This window comes from Moschus berezovskii, chromosome 11, assembly GCF_049115385.1.
Source record: "Moschus berezovskii isolate FMDL1 chromosome 11, NW_MosBer_1.0, whole genome shotgun sequence".
NCBI classification, from domain to species: Eukaryota; Metazoa; Chordata; class Mammalia; order Artiodactyla; family Moschidae; genus Moschus; species Moschus berezovskii.
Window position 1 is genome coordinate 31,945,165 of NC_142470.1, and position 25,103 is coordinate 31,970,267.

At 45.3% G+C, this 25,103-nt stretch overlaps 2 protein-coding genes and 1 pseudogene across 5 annotated transcripts in view; 2 read left to right on the plus strand and 1 right to left on the minus strand.

The window, feature by feature from the left end:
* Nucleotides 1–6,031, minus strand: part of WDCP (WD repeat and coiled coil containing) — a 19,336-nt gene extending 13,305 nt beyond the window's left edge. The window contains exon 1 of the mRNA XM_055400373.2: nucleotides 5,916–6,031. The gene's annotated coding sequence lies outside the window, so the exon portion shown is untranslated. The remainder of the gene's footprint in view (nucleotides 1–5,915) is intronic.
* Nucleotides 6,032–9,700: 3,669 nt separating this feature from the next.
* On the plus strand, nucleotides 9,701–20,218 carry FKBP1B (FKBP prolyl isomerase 1B). Of its 3 annotated transcripts, XM_088841220.1 has the most exons (5): nucleotides 9,733–9,871; nucleotides 10,034–10,225; nucleotides 13,842–13,889; nucleotides 18,605–18,717; nucleotides 19,772–20,218. In XM_088841220.1, the coding sequence occupies exons 4-5, from the start codon at nucleotides 18,607–18,609 to the stop codon at nucleotides 19,898–19,900; spliced, it is 240 nt and encodes a 79-aa protein (XP_088697346.1). In that variant the 5' UTR covers nucleotides 9,733–9,871; nucleotides 10,034–10,225; nucleotides 13,842–13,889; nucleotides 18,605–18,606; the 3' UTR covers nucleotides 19,901–20,218. The 3 variants fall into 3 exon arrangements, with proteins under 3 accessions (XP_088697344.1, XP_088697345.1, XP_088697346.1); XM_088841218.1 differs by lacking the exon at nucleotides 10,034–10,225 and having other exon boundaries at nucleotides 9,701–9,871; XM_088841219.1 differs by lacking the exon at nucleotides 10,034–10,225 and having other exon boundaries at nucleotides 9,701–9,871; nucleotides 19,727–19,914.
* On the plus strand, nucleotides 18,609–24,378 carry LOC148776109 (GTP-binding nuclear protein Ran-like; annotated as a pseudogene). The gene is made up of 2 exons (XR_016038542.1): nucleotides 18,609–18,717; nucleotides 23,538–24,378. The product of XR_016038542.1 is annotated as a GTP-binding nuclear protein Ran-like (transcript).
* Nucleotides 24,379–25,103: the final 725 nt, after the last annotated feature.

Here is a 25,103-nt window from a genome sequence, read left to right on the forward strand (position 1 = left end):
AAGTTTAATAAGAGTCCATGGGCAGAAACAACTGCAACACTGCAAAGCAATTCACCTCCAGTTAAAACTTAATCAATTAATTAATTTTAAAAATGGGGAACATAGATAATTTGAATGTCAGGATGAGAAACTGAGCCAAGCTTGTAGCTACAAGATACTTTTAAGGCAACTGAAATAGATTATCAAGTGGAATGAGTGCTAAGGAAGAAGGGAGAATTAAGGACAACATACAAATTTTCAGCTTGGGAAACTGATGAACCATTAATCAGAGCTACAGAAGGCAGAGCATGCTTCAGAGGTAAGAACAATGTAGTGTGCAACAAGTTTAATGTGGGCTTCCCTGGTGGCCTAGCAGTAAAGAATCTGCCTGTAATGCTGGAGACACAGGAGTTGCAGGTTCAGTTCCTTGGTTGGGGGGAATCCCCTGGAGGAGTAAATGGCAACCTACTCCAGTATTCTTGCTGGGAAAATCCCATGGACAGAGGAACCTGGCAGGATACAGTCCCTAGGATCGCAAAGAGTTGGACACAACTGAAGCAACTGAGCACGCACGCACATGCTTTATTTAAGATGTTAATAGGGTAGCACTGCACCTTAGGCAGTCAGAGGTAAGGATTTGGGAGTCAATGTTACAGAGCTAGTATTAAAAAGATCAGAGAACCAAGAGGACAAAGGTGAAAGACCTTCAGATTGTACCTCAATTATTTTGTATCTTTTAAAATATTTGCCTGAAGCTAACAGTATGTACACCTCTTAGTCTCTCCGCCCTCAGATGATAAGGTTTCTCAAATCAGGAACCCTGGTTGCTCTACGAAGCAAAAAGCTGAATGTATTCATTCAGGAGACAGATGGCCAGAACCAGGATCTGGTGTTCAGTCTTTAGCCTTTTAATTCTTCTGTTTCTAATCTTCTTTAAAGACAACTCATGGAACTTCCCTGGTGGTCCAGGGGCTAAGATTTTGCATTCCGAATGCAGGGGACCCAGGTTTAGTCCCTGGTCAAGGAACTAGATCCTACGAGCTGCAACTAAGCACACCAAAAAAAAAAAAAAACTAAGACAACTCATAGGGACAGTCAAGGGGCTCAGGTGAATTGGAGCACTTCCAGTAAAGTTTAAAGTTACATACTCCCCAACTTGTTTTTCCAAATTTACTGTGTTTTCATTATAAAATAATTCCAAGTTCTTTACACTTACTGTTTTAAATTAATACATCAGATCAGATCAGATCAGTCGCTCAGTCGTGTCCGACTCTCCGCGACCCCATGAATCACAGCACACCAGGCCTCCCTGTCCATCACCAACTCCCGGAGTACACTCAAACTCATGTCCACAGAGTCGGTGATGCCATCCAGCCATCTCATTCTCCGTCGTCCCCTTCTCCTCCCGCCCCCAACCTTTCCCAGCATCAGAGTCTTTTCCAGTGAGTCAACTCGTCGCATGAGGTGGCCAAAGTATTGCAGTTTCAGCTTTAGCATCAGTCCCTCCAATGAACATCCAGGATTGATCTCCTTTAGAATGGACTGGTTGGATCTCCTTGCAGTATAAGAAAGGTCAAAAGGACCTAGAAATTGTCATATTGAGTGAAACAAGTCAGAGAAAGACAAATTCCCATATCAATTTAGTTCAGTTCAGTTGCTCAGTCGTGTCCAACTCTTTGTGACCTCATGAACCTCAGCATGCCAGGCCTCCCTGTCCAGCACCAACTCCCGGAGTTCACCCAAACCCATGTCCATTGAGTTGATGATGCCATCCAACCAACTCATCCTCTGTCATCCCCTTCTCCTCCTGCCCTCAATCTTTCTCAGCATCAGGGTCTTTTCCAATGAGTCAGCTCTTCACATCAGGTGGCCAAAGTATTGGAGTTTCAGCCTCAACATCAGTCCTTCCAATGAACACCCAGGACTGATCTCCTTTAGGAATATGACACTGCTTATATATAAAATCTTTAAAAATGGTACAAATGAACTTATTTACAAAACAGAAATAGAGTCACAGATGTAGAAAAAAACTTATGGTTACCAGGGAGGAAAGGGGGGTAAATGGGGAGACTGGGATTGACATACACACTACTATATATAAAACAGATAACTAATAAGGACCTATTGCATAGTATGAGCCGTCCCTGGTGGCTAAGATGGTAAAGAATCTGCCTGCCACGCAGAAGACTCGAGTTCAGTCCCTGGATGGGGAAGATTTCCTGGAGAAGGAAATGTCAACCCATTCCAGTATTCTTGCCTGGGAGGCTACAGTCCATGGGGCCGCAAAAGAGTCCTCAAGAAACTAAACAACTGTATAGTACAGGGAAGTATTCTCAACACTTTGTAATCACTTAATTGAGAAAAGAACCTTTAAAAGGGTGGATATATGTGTATGTATAACTGAGGCACTTGCTGTACAGCAGAAACTAACACAACATTTAAATCGACTAGCAAGGTCCGGTGCTGTAAAGAGCAATATTGCATAGGAACCTGGAATGTTAGGTCCATGAATCAAGGCAAATTGGAAGTGGTCAAACGGGAGATGGCAAGAGTGAACGTCGACATTCTAGGAATCAGTGAATTAAAATGGACTGGAATGGGTGAATTTAACTCGGATGACCATTATATCTACTACTGTGGGCAGGAAACCCTTAGAAGAAATGGAGTAGCCATCAAGGTCAACAAAAGAGTCCGAAATGCAGTACTTGGATGCAATCTTAAAAATGACAGAATGATTTCTGTTCATTTCCAAGGCAAACCATTCAATATTACAGTAATCCAGGCCTATGCCCCAACCAGTAATGCTGAAGAAGCTGAAGTTAATCGGTTCTATGAAGACCTACAAGACCTTTTAGAACTAACACCCAAAAAAGATATCCTTTTCATTATAGGGGACTGGAATACAAAAGTAGGAAGTCAAGAAACACCTGGAGTAACTGGCAAATTTGGCCTTGGAACACGGAATGAAGCAGGGCAAAGGCTAATAGAGTTTTGTCAAGAGAATGCACTGGTCATAGCAAACACCCTCTTCCAACAACACAAGAGAAGACTCTACACATGGACATCACCAGATGGTCAACACTGAAATCAGATTGATTATATTCTTTGCAACCAAAGATGGAGAAGCTGTATACAGTTAGTGAAAACAAGACCAGGAGCTGACTGTGGCTCAGATCATGAACTCCTTATTGCGAAATTCAGACTTAAATTGAAGAAAGTAGGGAAAATCACTAGACCATTCAGATATGACCTCAATCAAATCCCTTATGATTATACAGTGGAAGTGAGAAATAGATTTAAGGGACTAGATCTGATTGATAGAGTGCCTGATGAACTCTGGACGGAGGTTCGTGACATTGTGCAGGAGACAGGGACCAAGACCATCCCCATAGAAAAGAAATGCAGAAGAGCGAAATGGCTGTCTGAGGAGGCCTTACAAATAGCTGTGAAAAGAAGAGAGGCGAAAAGCAAAGGAGAAAAGGAAAGATATAAGCATCTGAATGCAGAGTTCCAAAGAATAGCAAGGAGACATAAGAAAGACTTCCTCAGTGATCAATGCAAAGACATAGAGGAAAACAACAGAATAGAAAAAACAAGAGACCTCTTCAAGAAAATTAGAGATTCCAAGGGAACATTTCATGCAAAGATGGGCTCGATAAAGGACAGAAATGGTATGGACCTAACAGAAGCAGAAGATATTAAGAAGAGGTGGCAGGAATACACAGAAGAACTGTACAAAAAAGATCTTCACGACCAAGATAGTCACGATAACGTGATCACTGACCTAGAGCCAGAAATCTTGGAATGTGAAGTCAAGTGGGCCTTAGAAAGCATCACTACTAACAAAGCTAGTGGAGGTGATGGAATTCCAGTTGAGCTATTTCAAGTCTTGAAAGATGATGCTGTGAAAGTGCTGCACTCAATATGCCAGCAGATTTGGAAAACTCAGCGCTGGCCACAGGACTGGAAGAGGTCAGTCTTCATTCCAATCCCAAAGAAAGGCAATGCCAAAGAATGCTCAAACTACCGCACAATTGCACTCATCTCACACGCTAGTAAAGTCATGCTCAAAATTCTCCAAGCCAGGCTTCAGCAGTATGTAAACCGTGAACTCCCAGATGTTCAAGCAGGTTTTAGAAAAGGCAGAGGCACCAGAGATCAAATTGCCAACATCCGCTGGATCATGGAGAAAGCAAGAGAGTTTCAGAAAAACATCTATTTCTGCTTCATTGACTATGCCAAAGCCTTTGACTGTGTGGATCACAATAAACTGTGGAACATTCTGAAAGAGATGGGAATACCAGACCACCTGACCTGCCTCTTGAGAAACCTGTATGCAGGTCAGGAAGCAACAGTTAGAACTGGACATGGAACAACAGACTGGTTCCAAATAGGAAAAGGTGTACGTCAAGGTTGTATATTGTCACCTTGCTTATTTAACTTATAAGCAGAGTACATCATGAGGAACGCTGGGCTGGAAGAAGCATAAGCTGGAATCAAGATTGCTGGGAGAAATATCAATAACCTCAGATATGCAGATGACACTACCCTTATGGCAGAAAGTGAAGAGGAACTCAAAAGCCTCCTGATGAAAGTGAAAGAGGAGAGTGAAAAGGTTGGCTTGAAGCTCAACATTCAGAAAACAAAGATCATGGCATCTGGTCCCATCACTTCATGGGAAATAGATGGAAAAACAGTGGAAACAGTGTCAGACTTTATTTTTTTGGGCTCCAAAATCACTGCAGATGCTGATTGCAGCCATGAAATTAAAAGACGCTTGCTCCTTGGAAGGAAAGTTATGACCAATCTTGATAGTATATTAAAAAGCAGAGACATTACTTTGCCAACCAAGGTCCGTCTAGTCAAGGCTATGGTTTTTCCCGTGGTCATGTATGGATGTGAGAGTTGGACTGTGAAGAAAGCTGATCGCCGAAGAATCCATGCTTTTGAATTGTGGTGTTGGAGAAGACTCTTGAGAGTCCCTTATACTGCAAGGAGATCCAACCAGTCCATTCTAAAGGAGATCAATCCTGGATGTTCATTGGAGGGACTGATGCTAAAGCTGAAACTGCAATACTTTGGCCACCTCATGCGACGAGTTGACTCACTGGAAAAGACTCTGATGCTGGGAAAGGTTGGGGGCGGAAGGAGAAGGGGACGACAGAGAATGAGATGGCTGGATGGCATCACCGACTCTGTGGACATGAGTTTGAGTGTAGTCCGGGAGTTGGTGATGGACAGGGAGGCCTGGCGTGCTGTAATTCATGGGGTCAGGGAGAGTCGGACACGACTGAGCGACTGAACTGAACTGAACTGATACTGCAATAAATTTTTTTAAAAGGTCAAAAGGTAAATTCACACACACTCAAATTCAACGAAAGAAAATTATGACTGCAACCCTCCAGACATTTTTCTATGCAGTTGATGTTAAGCTTTTTCACTCATATTGCACCATTTCATACCACGATTTTTTCGCTTCACATTATATTAGGATTTACCCATGTTATTTAAAAGCTTTATAAATTACTTTTAGAAGCCACTTCATACCATTTTTCCTTACTGTTGAGAAAGTGCCATAATTTTTCCTCACTTGTGAGATACCTGGTTATAGCCAACTTTATCTTTTTACAAATACCGCTGGAATAAAGGTGTTTATGCATAAAGCATGTTCATTTTTAATGGCTTCCTTAGGATATAGTCCCAGCAGCGTCACCCTGAGGCACAAGAAATATATTCTCTGGTTTAAACCCACTCCCGGCTCGTCCGCATCCGCCAGCCCTCTCACATGGCCCCCCACCATTCTAGCCATCTTCTCCGCACACCTGTAACCCTTCCTCTAATCCGCGTCTGCCAAAGTGCAGATCCCTCCACTTTCGTCCCCGCCCACCTGGCCTCCCGTACAGCGGCCAGGCCGGAAAGCAGGAGAGACAAAATACCTTTGGTCTCACTGCCCCACAGAAAATCAGTTTCCCCGCGGCCTCCGGAGCTCACAGACCTCTGAGCCGAAGTCCCAAGCAGATTCCGGAAGCATCGATTCCCAGAACCCGGTAGGTGAGCGGAGCGGTGCAATTCCCCCTGTCTATTGGTTATTGCTTGTGTCTGTTATGAGACGGTCCTTCCTATTGGCTAATAAGCTCGAGCTTTGCCGCACAGACCTCTGGGAGTTGTATTCTGCCTAAAAACCGCCATCGACCGTAACCCTGCTATTGATACCGTTCCGCCCTTGAGAGGTTTAGCGCTTTCCCCCGCACATTTTCGGTCGTTGTAGTCTATGGGAGTCCTAGAGTAAACACGGTTTCTTAAGCTTTTCAGGGAAGCGGCGGGGAGGGGGAGATAGAGAAGGAGTTGAAGACCTCTTTAAAATCTCCTCAGAAAAATGTTCTCTATACACAAAATAGGGTGTATGTAACTGACTCCGTTCAGTTCAGTCGCTCAGTCGTGTCTGACTATTAGCGACCCCATGAACCGCAGCACGCCAGGCCTCCCTGTCCATCACCAACTCCCGGAGTTCACTCAAACTCACGTCCATCGAGTCGGTGATGCCATCCAGCCATCTCATTCTCTGTCGTCCCCTTCTCCTCCCACCCCCAATCGCTCCCAGCATCAAAGTCTTTTCCAGTGAGTCAACTCGTCGCATGAGGTGGCCAAAGTATTGCAGTTTCAGCTTTAGCATAAGTCCTTCCAATGAACACCCAGGATTGATCTCCTCCAGAATGGACTGGTTGGATCTCCCTGCAGTCCAAGGGACTCTCAAGAGTCTTCTCCATCACCACAGTTCAAAGCATCAATTCTTCGGCGATCAGCTTTCTTCACAGTCCAACTCTCACATCCATACATGACCACGGGAAAAACCATAGCCTTGACTAGACGGACCTTGGTTGGCAAAGTAATGTCTCTGCTCTTTAATATGCTATCTGCTGCTGCTGCTGCTGAGTCCCTTCAGTCGTGTCCGACTCTGTGTGACCCCACAGACGGAAGCCCACCAGGCTCCCCCGTCCCTGGGATTCTCCAGGCAAGAACACTGGAGTGGGTTGCCATTTCCTTCTCCAATGTGTGAAAGGGAAAAGTGAAAGTAAAGTCGCTCAGTCGTGTCCGACCCCTAGCGACCCCACGGACTATAGTCTACCAGGCTCCTCCATCCATGGGATTTTCTAGGCAAGAGTACTGGAGTGGCTTGCCATTGCCTTCTCCGAATATGCTATCTAGGCTGGTCATAACTTTCCTTCCAAGGAGCAAGCGTCTTTTAATTTCATGGCTGCAATCAGCATCCGCAGTGATTTTGGAGCCCCAAAAAATAAAGTCTGACACGGTTTCCACTGTTTCCCCATCTATTTCCCAAGAAGTGATGGGACCAGATGCCGTGATTTTCGTTTTCTGAATGTTGAGCTTCAAGCCAATCTTTTCACTCCTCTTTCACTTTCATCAAAAGGCCTTTGAGTTCCTCTTCACTTTCTGCCATAAGGGTAGTGTCATCTGCATATCTGAGGTTATTGATATTTCTCCCAGCAATCTTGATTCCAGCTTATGCTTCTTCCAGCCCAGTGTTCCTCATGAAGTACTCTGCATATAAGTTAAATAAGCAGGGTGACAATATACAACCTTGACGTACTCCTTTTCCTATTTGGAACCAGTCTGTTGTTCCATGACCAGTTCTAACTGTTGCCTCCTGACCTGCATACAGGTTTCTCAAGAGGCAGGTCAGGTGGTCTGGTATTCCCATCTCTTTCAGAATTTTCCACAGTTTATTGTGATCCACACAGTCAAATGCCTTGGCATAGTCAATGAAGCAGAAATAGATGTTTTTCTGGAACTCTCTTGCTTTCTCCATAATCCAGTGGATGTTGGCAATTTGATCTCTGGTGCCTCTGCCTTTTCTAAAACCTGCTTGAACCTGCCCTAATTACAAACCGCTATCCTACACTTACCCCGAAAGTACCTGCCCATAGCTACAACTCACTAGGCTTAAAGCCAGCTATACCCCTGCCAGATTCTGGGCTACGCCTTGGGGCAGCTCATGGGGAATTTCAGATCCTGACCCTCACAACAGCTGATCATGTTCGTTGAACACACAGCCAGCCCTCCTTCTGATAATCGGAAGTCCGTGCCTTGACCATCTGGGAAAGAGAGGAGTGCTGAAGTGGAGAAGTAACACCTCTAGTGCTCGCTCTTCTTTGCTCAGGCTTTTCTTCCCATGCCTGTCTTCCTGCTCCACTTGTCAGAACCATACCTTCGTATCAATTTTTGCAACAATGCGTGAAGAGAGTGAAAAAATTGAAAGTTCCATTCATTTTTCAAATGCTTACTTCCTCCAAAGAATACCTTTCTAGATTCCTGGGTCTCCTTTGGAAGGAGTTGAAGGGTCTGGTAGAAATCATTCATTCATTCATCCCACAACTTAAATCACTCCAGGCAGTAATTGTTCGTGTCCTTGTCACAGTTTGGATTCCTCCAGGACAACGATTCTGTCTTAAATCAGTTGGCATCCCCAGGGTGCAGTTCTCTGCCTTGAAAGGCGGGAGGCCACCTGTGCCTACCTAAGAACTATGCAGGATGGAGTATAGGGGTGTAGGTGAGTGGGGGACAGTCAGTAATTACTGGTTTATTTTCCACCCACCCCTTCCACCACCCCCACAACTTGCCCCTACAGATTCCAAAAGCCTAGCTGGGGTAGGTACCTCTCTGGTGCTTCCATGAGGTTCTGAACTCTATGGCGGTGAATGCAGTTAATTAAAGTGTTGGTTTAGTTGCTGGCCCTCTCCACCTACCTGTGAGACCAAGTTGACTGCTCCTCCTACCCACCCCCAGCTTAACACAGAGATGTTGTTCAGTTGCTCAATGGTGTCCCATGCTTTGCAACCCCATGGACTGCAGCACTCCAGGCTTCCCTGTCCTTCACCATCTCCCAGAGCTTGCTCAAACTCATATCCATTCTGTCGGTGATGTCGTCCAACCATAATGTCCTCTGTCGTCCCCTTTTCCTCCTGCCTTCAATCTTTCCCAGCTGGTAAAGAATCCGCCTGCAATGTGGGAGACCCGGAGTTCAATCCCTGGGTTGGGAAGATAACCTGGAGGAGGGAAAGGCTTCCCATTCCATTACTGTGGCCTAGAGAATTCCATGGACTATACAGTCCATGGAGTCACAAAGAGTCTGACAGGACTGAGCAACTTTCACTCACTCAATTTTTCCCAGCATCAGAGTCTTTTTCAATGAGTCAGTTCTTCACATCAGTGGCCAAAGTATTGGAGCTTCAGTTTCAGCATCAGTCCTTCCAATGAATATTCAGGGTTGATTTTCTTTAGGATTGACTGGCTTGATCTCCTTGCAGTCCAAGGGACTCTCAAGAGCCTTCTCCAGCACCAGAGTTAAACATTAATTCTTCGAAGCTCAGCCTTCTTTATGGTCCAACTCTCGCATTCATACATGACTACAGGAAAAACTATAGCTTTGACTATAGTAGGTGCTACATAAATATGTGTTGACAGACGGATGGATGGATGGAGGGAGGGAGAGAGGGAGGGACAGATGGGTGGGTAGATGCACTAGTGTCTGCATGCCTTCCTCAACATCTTCCCCAATCAGTGGGATCGTTAGCCTGGTCAAGCTCTGAAGCAGTCGCGTCAGGGTCGCTTCCCCCCGGGCCCCGCCCCGGTCGACCCCACCTTTCCGCGCCGCTCCGCCCCGCCGCTCACTTCCCGGTGGCCCCTCCCTGCGCAGGTCCCGACTCCAGCCGCACCTCCTCCGACTCTGCAGTGGCGGCGGGGAGGCGAGCCGGAGCGCCAGCGGGCCAGGGCCGGAGCCGAGCCGGGGTCGGGGCAGCAGCGGGGACCCTCGGAGGCGGGGCCAGTGGGACCGCGATGGGCGTGGAGATCGAGACCATCTCCCCGGGAGACGGTACCGGGTGGCGGGGCGGGGGGAGGAGGAGGGGTCGCGGGGCGGAGCCCGGTGGGGGTTCCGATTGCGAGGTGGCGCGGGAGGGGTGCTGAACAGGGGGAGCGGGCCAGGATGGGGGCAGCTGGAGATGACCTGAGATGGGATTGTTGGCGGTTCTAGCAGACATCCTTCTCCATCCCCCTCCGCGCTTGCTCACCTAGAGGAACGAAGGCGGCGGCTGGGAGGCTGGGGTCTGCGGCCCGCCACCGCCCCGGGCGCCTCCAGCTGGCGCTGCTGCGGCTGGAAACGCTCGGTTATCCGCTGCTGCTGATTTCCTAGGGCCGGGTGACAGCTCCGCTTTCCCTTCCTTGCTGGGTGAGCTCTGGAAACGGGGAAAAGAGATGCGTTGGGGTCTCTTCTGCTTGGGGCAGCCCCCTTCTAACGCACCCGCTTCCGGGCCTCTGATCGGGAGGTCCCCCGCGATCTGGGCGGTGAGACGCTGTAGGGACAGAGCCAGTCTGGAAAAGGCGGAGCGCTTCCTCCAGTGCCTCTGCATCTTGCTTTATGCTCCCTGCCCCACTCAGCCTCTCCGGCCATCCTGTCCACTCCCACGGCTTTCAGGCTGAAAGCGATGGCCACCAAACTTAAGCGTCCAGCCCAGGCCTCGGATTTGAGTTCACGGTGGTCCGTTTATCCAGCCGCTGCTCAGCCTCTACCTGGAAGTCCCACGGGTTCCTCAAAGTCAGCAAGTCGAAAACAGAACTCCAGCTCTAGGTCTTCCCCACTGCCAGGAGCTCCTCTGTGTTCCCTTGCTTCCTGCCTTGGGTTGGCACCCGACACTTTCCCAAGCCAGGCATCCCAGGCATCACCCTTGTGTAATTGAGTTTGGATGCCAGGAGTAGCTTTCTCCATTTCTTAAACCAACCTTAATACAGACTGGAGCCCACATTTCTGCAGGATTTGACATGTCAGGCAGTGTTAACACTCCCCCATCCCCAGGAAATTGGAGGGACTCTTGGCTCCTGGCTACCCTCCTTATCTAAAAGCAGTGGTCCCTAGGAGTCCCAGCCAGGACCTTGGATCACTCCAGAGGTACAGACTTCTTTTTCTATGCTGGGAACCTCTGTACTGGGTCCCAGGAAGCATCTCCCTGAGGTCTTTTTACATCCCCCGCCCTCCCCCACCAAGGGCACTGTTAGAATTCTGCCGGGGGGGCCTCTAGGCCTTCTCCCTTTCCTGGTTCAAAGAAGCCTTTAGAGTTTTCTCTCCTTATCCTCCCTCCCTGGCTAGGGACAAGGGGCATTTTCTCTTGAAGCAGATCAGAATTTTAGGGAAAGCCTGGAGGAACTTTCCAGGTGGCACTAGTGGTGAAGAACCCACCTGTCAGTGCAAGGAGACATAAGAGAACTGGGCTCGATCTCTGGGTTAGGAAGATCCTCTGGAGGAGGAAATGGCAACCCACTCCAGTATTCTTGCTTGGAAAATCCCATGGATGGGTACTGTCCATCAAGTCGCAAAGTGTCAGACACGACTGAAGTGACTTAGCACAGAGGAACTTTGGCCTTCTGCTTTTACTTCAGTCTAGACCCCCAAGTCAAGGAAGCACAGAAGGGCCAGCTACCATGCTGTAACCCAGAGTGGGAGAATGCACCAATTAATATTTCAATAACAATGCTGTTGTACTGAGGATATCTGTCTTGGTCGAGCCTACTACAAATCCTGCCTACTTCTCCTGCTGAGTATCTTGAAGACTCCATCTCCTCAGCCTCTGCCCTAGTTCCAGCCACCATCATCTCTCACCCAGATTTCCACAGTCTCTAAACTGGTCTTCCCACCTCCAGTCTCACCTCCTGGCCTTCAGTCTGGTCTCCCACCTCACCCCCACGGTTTTCTCCACCACAGTCTGCACACTTTTTAAAATGCATATATGATCATGCCCCTCTCTGGGCATAAAATATTTTAAGGAATCTTCCTTTTTCTCCAGGCAGACAGATATAGCCTTCTGTTACCTTCCACACTGGAGCCTCATCTCTCACTAGCAGTCCCTATCCCTACCACCAACTTTTCTCCAGCTTTATCGAGCTGTCTGCAAGTTGTTAAACACACCAGCCATTCAGCAAATGTTTATTGAGCGTATACTGTGTGCTAGGCCTTAAGGTTACAGCAGAAAGCCAGACAGACTCCCATTACTGCGTGACTCGAAGCCTTTAACGTGTGGTTCACTCTTCTCACATTATCTCCCTTACTTCCTCTGGCAAGTCACTTATCTTTTAAGACCCAGTTTAACCATTATCTCCTCTCCATACTTTCCCTGACACTAGTTAGTTGCTCCCTCCCTGGGGCCTCATCTACATGTTGGCTCAGCTGTTCATCCTCCCAAGGCTTTGTTATCCAGTCCCATGGCCTTTAGATCCCACCCAAATTTATAGTTCCAGTGCAGACTCTCCATCTGCCTACTTGCAGTACAAGCTTATATGTCTTAATAGGTATCTTGAGATTGCCACCTGCACAAATCTGTGCCTCATCAGTCTTCCCCATCTCAGGAATCAGCTCTGCCAACCTTCCAGTCACCCACCCTAAAACCTTAATATCATGCTTCTCCCTCATCCTGGATCCCCTTCTCCATGCCATTAGCATGCCCTGTCAGCTCCAATTCCAAAATCTATCTCCCATCTATTTTACTCTCTTCTCTGCTGCCAACCACTTTAATTCAAGTCATCATTGATTTTCTGTCTGAATTATTGCAACAGGCGCCTAACTGTCCATCCTACACAGAGCAGCCAGAGTGATCTTATAAAATCTTAATTCAGATTATGTCATTCTCTTGCTTAAAGCCCTCCCATGCCTTCTTGTTGCACTTAAAGAATTTGCAGAATTAAATCCAGCTCTGCAAGGCCCTGTATGATCTGTCTCTTTCCCACTTGTCTCCACCTCCTTCCCTTCTTTCCAGTCATCTAGGCTCCTTTCATTCTGTAAATGCATTGATCCTTTCCTGCTTCACGGTTTATGCACTTCCTGCTGCTTCTTCCCACAGTGCTTTTCCCAGTGTGTTCCTCATCCTTCAAGTCTCAGTTCAAATGTCATCTCTGAGAGGCTGTCCTGGACCAGCCATTCTGAAATGACCTGTCCCACTGTATCTGTCTGCAGTTCATCATTGTGTTTATTTTCTTTAGAGAACTTATCACAATATATATTGTCTTGTTTTATTTGAGTATTGTTTGTCTCCCTCCATTAGAATGTAAATTCCAAAAAAGCAGCGATCTTGTCTGGTCTGTGTAACTCACTGGTGTATCCTGAGATCAGGCCTTACACAGAGCAGGTATTCAGTAAATATTTGTGAATGATTCTGTTTATTCAGAATCATCGGGCTTCCCTGGTAGCTCCGTTGGTAAAGAATCTGCCTCCAATGCAGGAGACCCCGGTTCAATTCCTGGGTCAGGAAGATCCACTGGAGAATGGAAAGGCTACCCACTCCAGTATTCTCGCTTGGAGAATTCCATGGACTGTATAGTCTATGAGATTGCAAAGAGTCAGACATGACTGAGTGACTTTCACTGTTCATTCATCCTTGTGCAGTCGTCACCCTGCATTATAACCTATTATTTATGCACCTATTTCCCTAACCACATTGTGAGTTCATAGATTGCTCTGTATCTCTGGAATCTAGTCCAGGCCTGCAGATAGTAGCCTGTCAGGTTTGTGGAATGGATGGAGGAAAGTAAAAAGCAATCAAAGAAAGGGAAACAACCAGGAGAGAGCAAAGTTGTGGAACCCAAGGAAATAAAGTTCAGATCAAGGCCAGAGAAGTGAAGTCGCTCATACAAAGCCACTGGCTCAGACAAAGTACAGAGCCAGAACTGGAGCCATGGGCTTCTCCTTGGTATGGAGGGGAATGTGGGCCAGAGCTCTTGGTCACAAGTCACACCTGAAATGTCCCCGGTGACTTTTCCCAATTTGCTGTTCATTCCTGGGTCTTTGTGTCTCCTTGCAGGAAGGACGTTCCCCAAGAAGGGCCAGACGTGCGTGGTACACTACACAGGTAGGCTTCACCCCCTAAGCTCTCATCGAAACCTGCCCCTCTGCAGGCAGGTCTCTACTCTGATACCTCTCCAGAGGTATCTACTCCCCTGGAATAGGCCGAAAGCCCAGGGCGGCCAAGTCTTCCTCTGACCAGCCATCCCCATCTCCCCCTGCCAGCCTTGAGGGAATGAGAAAGGGCACTGCCAAGGTTAATCCCTCCCCTCTTCTGCCAGCGAGAGCCACCGTGGCACCAGCCTCTGACAGAGCCCGCTATCTCCATTTCACTTCCGTCTGTTGCAGGCAGGATGGAGCCCTGGCCCCCCTGGTTCTGTCTGATACTTGGAAATTCCTCTTATAGCTCTCAGAGCCCTGACCCCCCTGTAGACTTCCTTTTCATCCTACAGTGTTATGAAAGAAGTGAAGTCTCGGCTTCCTCAGAATCCCCTTTCTTTTTTGGGAAATAGGCTATTCAGTCTACTGTTACTGATCACTTACTGTGTACAAGAAGTTGTGCTGATCAGTGGCAACACAAACATGAAACAAGAGGATCCCTACCTTCACCAGGGCTGTGGGCATGGGGGAGGGCAGGGCCTGTGGTGCTGTAGGAGCAGAGGAGGGCCCACGTCTGTGCTGAGCCCTTATGGATGATCTGGATTGGAAGGCCAGGAGGACTGAGGAACATTCTAGATTGAGTTCCTGAGGACTGCTGGCCAAAGATCGCTGAGCAGATGTTTGTTCCAAGGGGGGTGCAGGGGGAGTGCTCTGCCTTGTAACCTGCTTCCCAATGTGGTGAACTTGGTGACAGCCACTTCGCAGACAGCAAGGCCAGTTTAATTCCTAGGATAGAGTCAGATGGGGGCCATTTTTAACAGTTCTCTGGGCCAGTGTGAAGTGCCAGGTTAATTCTAGGCAGACAGTGTGGGTATTTCTTAACAGCTGTGTTGCCAGTGGCTGACGTCAGTGGGCTGGAGCTGTGTTTCATCTCCCAGTGATGTGTCCTAATTACCATGGGCCTTCTGGGGCCTCTGACCTGTGTAATTGATTTATCTGTTCTACATGTTGCAGACAGACCGGTACTTATCAAGTTACCGAAACCACAACATCCTTTTGTAAAGACTTTTCACAATACATGCAGACAGGAGGCAATGTGCATTAAATACTAACATTAGATATGGGTGGCTCTGGTCTGGGGAGGGACTGTCTCATCAAACCCAGTCAGAGACTGGGACTTTTTGGTAAACTCTAGAGAACATAACTCTAAGATGTACAGCTTGATGAAATTTTTCAAAAGTGATCACATTTATGTAACCACTCCCCCAGATCAACAGACCTTTCCAGCACCTCCTGGTCTGTCCCCTATGCCTCCTCCCAGTCATTTGCTCGTGCATTGCTTCAGTCGTGTCAGACTCTGCGACTGTATGGACTGTAGCTCACTAAACTCCTCTGTCCACGGGATTCTCCAGGCAAGAATACTGGTGTGGGTTACAGGCCCTCCTCCAGGGTATCTTCCCAACTCAGGGTTCGAACCCGTGACTCTTACGTCTCCTGCATCTCCTGCATTGGCAGGGGGTTCTTTACCACTGGTGCCACCTGGGAACCCCCCCACCCCACCAGTCATTACATCTCCCTAAAGGTAACTAGCACTCTTTTTGTCCCTATGGGTTGGTTTCATCTCATAGAGTATGTACTCTTTTGTTTTTGGGTTATTTCACTCATTAGGTCTCTTATTTCACATTTTATGTGCATGAAATTTATCCAGGAGTTTGCTCTTTTTTATTCCTGTACAGATCATTTTATGAATATATTGCAATTTATCCTTTCTACAGTTGATGAACATTTGGATTGTTAGTTTTTAGACATTATGAATGGTGCTGCTTTGAAAAGTCTTGTAGATGTCTTCTGGTGCACATATGTAGACAACCTGGTTGGCTATACATAGAAGTGGAATTGCTGGGGCACAGGGTTATACCTGCTCAGAGGTATAGATCCTGCCGAATAGCTTTCCAAAGTAGTTGTGCCCGTTTCCATTGCCACCAGCCATGTCTGAGCATTCCAATTCTCTGGCATCCTCATCACCGCTTGGTATCATGAGGTTTTAGATTTTGGCCCTCTCTGGTGGGCTCCCAGGGTATCTCCTTGTGGTTTTGATTTGCACAGGCCTGATGGTTAAGGAAGTTGAGTACCCTTCCATGTGCTTCCTGGTCATTTGGATGTCCTCTGTACTCCACCTAAATTTTGTCCACTGAAGACAAAATTAGGTTGTCTGTCTTTATCTTATTGATCTGTAGGAATTCATTTGTATTCTGGATTTGAGTCCTTTGTTGGCTATACCTATTCCAAATATCTCCTATTCCAAACATATACCTATTCCAAAACATCTGTTTTTCTTTACTCCTTTATTGGCATCCTTTGAGCAGATTTCTTTTTTAAAATTTTTATTTATTTATTTGGCTGCAGTGGGTCTTAATTGCAGCATGTAAGACCCTTTATCTTTGTGGCAGCATGCAGGAACTTTTTAAAAATATAGATTTATTTATTTGGCTGTGCTGGGTCTTCATTGCAGCACGTGAGATCCTTTAGTTGTGGCATGCAGGATCCTAGTTCTCTGACCTGGGTTCGAACCCAGGCTCCCTACACTGGGAGCACAGAGTCTCAGCCACTGGACCACTTGGGAAGTCCCACTTTGAACAGAATTCTTAATTGTAATGAAGTTCTACATATGAATCTTTTCTTTTGCAGTTAGTAATTTTGTGTTCAGAAATCTTTGTCTATCCTAGGTGATGAAGCTCTTCTTCTATTTATTGTTTCATAGAAGCTTTATTATTTTATCTTTCATATTTAGGCCTGTGATTCATCTGGAGTTGATTTTTATGTGTGGGTGAATTAGAGGTTCACTTTGATTGTTCATTTTCCCTCGTATGTATATACAGTCAATCAGCAACATTAATAAAAAAAAAAATCACCCTTTGTCCATTACATTTCAGTGGCACCCTTGTTAAATCCGCTCACCATGTATCTGTGGTGTCTGTTTCTGGACTGCATGGTTTTGACTGAACCTGCTGCAGTAGATAAAAGTTTATGGTCTGAAGTGGTTTAAGTCATATGAAGCCTGAGGAGTATGGGGAATGAGAAAATCAGTTTTTAAATGGAGGGTGTGAATGTATGAGTGTGTCTGTGTGTATATCCATATGTGTACTATACAAGTTTGTGTCTGTGTGACTGTATTATATCTATGTATCTAAATATTTTCTTAGCATCTGTTTGGCCATCAGGGTTTTCTTCTGAGTGCACGTGCATAAATGTATGTGAGCATGCATGCGCATCTCTGAATATCTTAGCAACCTGTGTGTATGCTTGAGTTTGTATTTGATCTCCTATATTTGATACAGAAGTATCCATCTGTGTGTGTCTCTGTGTAGCAATAGGGTTTTCTTCTTTGCCTGATTTAGTACCCAGGGGAAGAGCCCAATTTATTCTGCCCAGACAATAGGTAAATAAGAATGTCTCTTGTATACATTTATATTGTAGGAATTAGGATGTGGAATTACAGATGCTTAGACACTAGACCTCTCATGTGAAACATGGCAAATCTGAGATCAGAGAGAAAGTGATCTGCCTAAGTTCACACAGTGAGTTTGTGCCAGAGTGAGGTCAGAATCCAGTCTCTGAACTTACAAGCTATATCTTTCTCTGGTCCCAGATTGCCTTCTGTTGTGGTCCAGGGGCCATGAGAAGAAGTCGTGAAATAGCATCCTTTGCAGAATGTCTAATATTTGATCTAGAGACACCAGTAAGAACAGAAAACAGAAAAGCAGCTCTTGCTTCTTAGGCAGCTGAACTGAGACAACACATGTATGACAGGAATGACAAAGATGATCAGGAATGACAAAGGTATCTGCAATTGGAGGCTGAGGGATGCTTCAGTCTGCTAAGAAAACACTCAGGGTGTCCTGAGTTCACACAGTCCTTTTGTATGAGGTCTGGAGGCTGCCCCTGACTGCCTGGGTCACTTTACACTGTTCACTGCAATAAAGGATGATATGACCTTTGGGTTTTGCATAGTGGGGGAACCTTGAGAATATCAGGTGAGAACTCCACCTGAAACTGAAATGCCTGGGAAAACAGACCATCAGGCTAAGGAAGGTGCATAAAAAAAGTTGCAATGTGCAGAAGTACTTGAGAAAGGTCTGACCTTAATAGGGAAGGGAAGGGGAGAAGGGGAGGACAGAGAGAAGGTTGTCAGGCAGGCAGTAGCTAAATCTTAAAGCACCTAGATACAATGTAGGATTCTGCCTCAGGGAAGTTATAGAAGCAAGGGAATGATAGGATCAGGCATGTGCACGCACATTTGTGTGCGTGTGTGTGTATGTGTGTGTGTTTTAAACCATTCTGGGTGCAGTGTGGAGAAGGGAATGGAGGAGTAAAAGCAGGGCAACAAGACTCGTTAGAGTAGGTTCCTGTCCACAGGTGAGGTGTGATAGTGGCTTGATGAGACCACAGGGTAATGGTAATAAAAGCAGAGAAAATAGCTGGACTTCAAAGGTATGTGTACCATTTGGTGATAGGCGGGATGTGGATGTATCCAGGTTTCTTGCTTAGTCAACGGGATGGGTGAGGAGGACTGGAAGACAGCAGGTTTGTACAGAATAGGAATTCCATACTAGACTTGTTGAACCTGAAATGGGAGTTATCTCATGACCACAGCTCTTTTCCATCCTATCCTTGCTTTCATAGGAATGCTTCAAAATGGCAAGAAATTCGATTCATCCAGAGACAGAAACAAGCCTTTCAAGTTCAGAATTGGCAAACAGGAAGTCATCAAGGGTTTTGAAGAGGGTGCAGCCCAGGTAAGATGAGGATCCTTGTTAAAAGGGGGGGCTTGAGCAGCTGGGTGTCTGGGCTCTGCACTTTGCCCTCTACCCTCCCCATCACAGACCACCACTGCTTTGACTCCACTGCCAGGGCTTGGCACTGCCACCTAGTTTCAGTCCTGGCTTTTCCACCCCTTTTGTTGCCTGCCACTTGGAGCTGTCTTCCCAAGCACATCCCTCCAGTTCTGAGCAAGCCTGTAAGCTACCAGCTGTTCAGGACTGAAGCAGCAGAAGAGGTGGGGTAGACGACTGTGTTTAGGGTGTTTTTTTTTTTTTAAAAAGTGTCAATTTCAGACTTGCAAAAATATTATGTATGAGTAGAGTTCTCGTATACTCTTTACCCAGAGTATACGAGTAACATTTAGTTCCCTAAATGTTAATGTTTTACATAACCATAGTACTGTGAACAAAACTGGGACGTTAACATTGATACAATGCTATTAGCCAATCTGTTCAAATTTTTGAGTCAGTTATTCAAACTTTAAAAATTGATTATTCAAATGTCACCAGTTGTCCCACTAATGCCAGAGAAATCCTTGAGGACTGCTGTGATGAGCCCTGGTTCAGGCTCTTCTTCCTTCCTCTATGAACTCATGTGATATTCCTTGCTGTGCCTTCTAATCTCTTAATCTAATGAATTGGTCCTAGCACCTACATGAGTATATACATGCATATATGGTCTTTACGCATCCTCTTTAGGCTTCTTTGAAAGAAGAAGGAAAAATTATGAACAGATTGAAGTCTTGAGGTGCACGCTAATTGAATAACCAGCATTGTTTGCTGGATCAATGAATTTGAGACTACGGTGTTGAAGTTACTGTCTGTAGTCATGTCTCTGCTAGTCTGAGGTGCAATCTGCCTTGGTTACAACTCTTAGCATCATTTCAGTGTGCCATGTATAAAATTCATCTCAGATCTTCAGGGTTACCATGAGGATGGTTTGGGAAAATGACATAGTTACCTTACTTTTTTCTTTTAAATCAAGCTGGGTCCTCTTTCTCCTCTCCCCATCTGCCCCCACCCCTGCTAGATGAGCTTGGGGCAGAGGGCGAAGCTGACCTGCACTCCCGATGTGGCATATGGAGCCACAGGCCACCCCGGTGTCATCCCTCCCAATGCCACCCTCATCTTTGACGTGGAGCTGCTCAACCTAGAGTGAAGGCAGGAAGGAACTGAAGGTGGCTGGAGATGGCTGCTGCTCACCCTCCTAGCCTGCTCGGTCACTGGGACGGCTCCTCCTGCTTGGGGCTCTTGATCAGTGTGCTAACCTCACTGCCCCATGGCATTATCCATTCTCTCTGCCCAAGTTGCTCTGTCTGTGTTCCGTCACTGTTCACGCTAATCTTTGCTTGAGGAAACTTCGGTTGCAGATTGAAATGTTTCAGGTTGTGCATTTTGCGTGATGCATGTAGTAGCCATTCCTTATCACAGAACAGATTTCTTGTTCGCACAATCTACACTGCCTTACTTTTACTTAAGCCAGACACACAAGGTGCTCAGACATGAAACGTACGTGCTGTACACAGAGGGACTTGAGCCAGTTACCTTTGCTGTCACTTTCTCGGAAGTTCTACTGACTTAAACAATGTCCTCTTTGAAAACAGTATGTAAAATAAAGGCTCTGTGCTTGACAAATGCCTGTCCATCCTTACTGAAGGTAGGAAGTGCTTTAAGTGTACTAAGACACTTAGTTGTGTCTGACTTTTTGTGACATCATGGACTGAGTCTGCCGGGCTCTTCTGTTCATGGGATTCTCCTGGCCAGAATATTGGAGTGGGGTGCCATTTTCTCCAGGGTATCTTCCTGACCCAGGGGGCGAACCCACATCTCTTACATCTGATATATGTGGTCCTTAAAGGGAGTGTTTTAAGGACCACAGTCATTAAAGGAAGTGCTTTAAGGACCACATAAGTCAGTTGCCCTTGTGGAAAAGAGAAGTAGCCAGGAGAGTGATATTATATAGTACAAGTTTCCCCACTATCCGAAAGTACAGTATGCCTATGAAACCTTTTGTAAGCTGAAATGGTGTGAAGTGAAGAAGCAGTTACACTAGGGCACATCTTGTTAATGGATGCACAAAATAAATCAAGATAAGAGCACAGATGCTCACAGACACAGTTCAAAGCTATGACGGCTTGATGCTGAGATGCTATGTAGTTCTCGGGGAAGGAGCTTGGTGGTGTCAGTCACTGTTCAGGGTTCATGCTGCCTCTTAACCACTCGGAATTCAATTTTTGCTTTTCTCCTTTTTCATAAAAGCAAAAACCCTCTCTGGATTTCTTTTGTGTAGCGAAACAGGTATTCATGTAGGTCTTTCCTAAAAGCAAAGTGGCGTGAAGTGAACTTTCAAAAGTTCATGTAGCATATATACCGCTCCGAGGTACCTATTGTACTTAATGGGCCTTGTTCTTATTTTTTTCTAATTTTAAAATAAAAACTACCACCAACCCTCTAAGCAGTCCTGCTGCTGCTGCTGCTGCTAAGTCGCTTCAATCGTGTCCAACTCTGTGCGACCCCATGGACGGCAGCCCACCAGGCTCCTCTGTCCCTGGGATTCTCCAGGCAAGAACACTGAAGTGGGTTGCCATTTCCTTCTCCACTAAGCAGCCCTACAATGTAGGTTATTGCTTGCCACTCACCTCACAGGCTCAGAATTCTCTTCTGAGTAACTGTACCTGAAGGAATACATTTTGTCCAAACCCCGTAGCTTAGTCATCAAATGCTCCTGGATTTGAGCGCTTCAGGTGATCGGCCATGAAATCTACACTTGGACTTAACGAGATGTGCTCCCTTCTTGGAAAAGATGGAAAAGTGCACTTTGTGCATCCAAAGAAATGATCATGTGTTTGTTATGCTTCAAACTTACTCACATTGGGACATTACTTGTGATAATAAGTATGTACTTATTTCCATCTAGATTTGCTCTAACTTTACACTGGAGCATTACTTCTGAGAAGACCAAATGATTCTGAATTTGTTTCTACCTATGCTGCTTATTACTACTTTCATCTGCCTTTACTGTAACTTACCGAAACTTCCAGTAAGGTTTTAAAACCAGACCACTGATTGATATGGGTTACGTATGTCAGGAGGAGAGTCCATGGCAACGTAGCTAAGAGATTTTTCTTTTAGTTGGCATGAGTGAGAAAAGCTCTTAGCCATTGTCAGGGTTCCTCTGTCAGTGATGTCTTAGAATTGTTTCAAGACAGAGGGAGGGGCAGGTGCTGTTAAGTTTCCTTCACAGACTCATTGATAACACATCACAAAATGTGTCATGTATGTGATATGACACATCTGGGCTATTTTACTGATCCCTTTTGTCTCCCAAAAGTCCGGGCTGTATTCCTCTGCTGAGCACTGATGAGCTAATGAAGAAGCTGTGCTTAAGATGGAGAAAACAAAGGGGCTGCTTTGCTTTCAGTCACCAGTTATCGTGCTCACCTCTATGGTGGGACCAGACCAGTCAGAAGGTGCTACACTCACTCCTTTCTGCGGTGTTTCCTTCAGAATGTCTTGGTTCCTCACTTTCCTCAATGATACAGAAGGCCTATGAGAATTCCTCAGAAGTCAGCCTGTATAAAAGATTACATCATGTTTTCTGCTGTGACACCGATAACTAAAAATAGCACCAAGGACCATTTCAGGTGCCCATTATGGAGTCAAGTAAATGATCTCAGTCTAGAGTACTCATAGCCGAGGTGGTAACAGGAGACACCAAAGAGGGGAATAAAAGCAAATACCTACTGGCTAGCACGTGGAGAGGGTAGGGCGCTAGGCTTCACAGGCCCTGCTTTACTGACACTCTTAAGAGATAACACAGAAAACTGTGATGCAATAACGACAAGGGTTTGGGCATCATCCTGTGAGAGCCACCAAAACTTGTTAAGCAAGAAGGTGATGATGAAATATATGTTTTATCAGTCATTTTCAAACTTTCAGTCAATGAATTCTCTATTCATACAAAATCTTTCTTGGAAACTTGAAATCTAACCTACATGGATGTAAAGCAGCTCCGGCACATGTGTGTGTACATTCATGCACATGAACACAATCATTCCCTTTTTTTTAAGCTCCCCAGGTGGCTTCGATATCCCCCTGGATTTATTTTTAAGATTTTTTAAAAAAATACGAACTATTTTTAAAGTCTTTGTTACCATATTGCTTCTGTTTTATGTTTTGTTTTTTTTGGTCACAAAGCATGTGGGATCTTAGCTCTCAGACCAGAAATCGAACCCACATCCCCTGCCTTGGAAGGTGAAGTATTAACCACTGGACTGCCAGGGAAGTCCCAATTCCTTGCACTCTTAAAAGCATTTTGAGAAACTGTGCCTTCAATGCCTGGTGCAGAGGACTGGCTATAGCTATGTCCTCAGCATTTCAGTACACACAGAGAACAGAGCAGGGGCTCAGGATGTGTCCACTGAATTAATGTTCTTGTAATGTAACTGGAACTGGCTAAAAATTTCCAATTAGAGGGCATTTTTAAAAAACTCTTAACTTTAGGTTATGAAATTCAACCAACATATAATCCAAATGATAGACCAGTTATAAATGTCAGGAATTCCCCCTTGTTACTAATTTAAAACAACTTATACTAGGGGCAAGTCAGTCTGTAGACAAACCACACTGTAAGTAGGTCTAATTTGTTTTCCCCTTACAAAAGTCTTTTAGAAAATTCTTTTTATATTTATAAATACCTAAAAGCACACTGAGAATTACAAAAATAAGGAGCTCATAAAAGCATCCACAAGAAAATTACAGCTGTGGTTCCTTTGTCATCTGCCTGCCCTTCTCAGAAATGACTCTTTTCAAGTCAGATGGGTGCGGAGACGCTTCTGGAAGTAACATCGCGATGGCTGCCCAAGGAGAACCCCAAGTTCAGTTCAAACTTGTTTTGGTTGGTGATGGTGGTACTGGAAAAACTACGTTCATGAAGCGTCATCTGACTGGTGAATTTGAGAAGTATGTAGCTACTTTGGGTGTTGAGGTCCATCCTCTTGTGTTCCATACCAACAGAGGACCTATTAAGTTCAATGTATGGGATACAGCTGGTCAGGGGAAATTTGGTGGACTGAGAGATGGTTATTATATACAAGCTCAGTGTGCCATTATAATGTTTGACGTAACATCAAGTGTTACTTACAAGAATGTGCCTAACTGGCATAGAGATCTGGTACGAGTGTGTGAGAACATCCCAATTGTGTTGTGTGGCAACAAAGTGGATATTAAGGACAGAAAGGTTAAGGCAAAGTCAATCGTCTTCCACTGAAAGAAGAATCTTCATTTCTATGACATTTTTGCCAAAAGTAACTACAACTTTGAAAAGCCCTTCCTCTGGCTTGCTAGAAAACTGACTGGAGACCCTAACTTGGAGTTTGTCGCCATGCCTGCTCTTGCCCCGCCAGAGGTGGTCATGGACCCAGCCTTGGCAGCACAGTACGAGCACGATTTAGAGGTTGCTCAGACAACTGCTCTCCCGGATGAAGACGATGACCTGTGAGAAAGTGAAGCTGGGGCCCAGCGTCAGAAGTCTAGTTTTATAGGCAACTGTCCTGTGATGTCAGTGGTGCAGCGTGTTTGCCACTTTATTATATAGCTAAGCAGAACATGTGCTTAATCTTTGGATGCTGAAGGAGATGGATGCTGAAGGCTTTGGAGTGAATGTGGCAGTTTAAAAAAAATACCTTCATTTTTTGGACCTGCATATTTAGGTGTTTTGGAACACAGTTGTTTCCTCCTTGAGTTTCAACTATAAGACTGCTATACGTGAAAAAAAAAAAAAAAAAAGAAATGACTCTTTTCTACTCTTTAACAGTGCTTTCAAAAAGCACTCAGAGTTAATAAATAAGACACTTATTTCTTGATTTTCAATAGTAGGCTTTGAGAAGACAGTACAAAAATTAAAAAATAGTCGATTTTCTTACAGTAATGATAGATTTCAAAGCTAAATGCATTTAAAAGTAGAATAGGCTTTGTCCATTTAAATGATTCAGTGCTTGTACCTTTCAAATTGATTTTGGGTTATAGTTATATACAAGACAATTAGTCCATGTTTCTCCATTTGGCCCATGCTTAAACTATAAAAAGAAAATTATAGCTATCTCCTCCAGGCTGCTGAGCTATGATGAATGTGGTAATAAACATACTATTTCCATGCCATGGGAGTTTGTGATTATAAGACTAAGCATTAAGTATTTTATTTATGGCAAAGTTATATTATGAGCTAAGGTCCAAAATATACAGACACTTATTAACTAAAGGAAAGAATATATAAGTACATCTTAGACATGTAACAACAAATACCACCCCCCTGGCAGCTTGCTCTCACATGTCTAACAATGTGTTATCATCTGAGTGACCAT

What these genes read in the sequence shown, in the direction of transcription:
- FKBP1B (XM_088841218.1), top strand. Translation starts at nt 9,835, where the DNA reads ATGGGCGTGGAGATCGAGACCATCTCCCCGGGAGACG. An exon ending in GTGCGTGGTACACTACACAG is followed by an intron (nt 13,890 to 18,604) that starts GTAGGCTTCACC and finishes TTGCTTTCATAG; the next exon opens with GAATGCTTCAAAATGGCAAG. An exon ending in TTGAAGAGGGTGCAGCCCAG is followed by an intron (nt 18,718 to 19,771) that starts GTAAGATGAGGA and finishes CACCCCTGCTAG; the next exon opens with ATGAGCTTGGGGCAGAGGGC.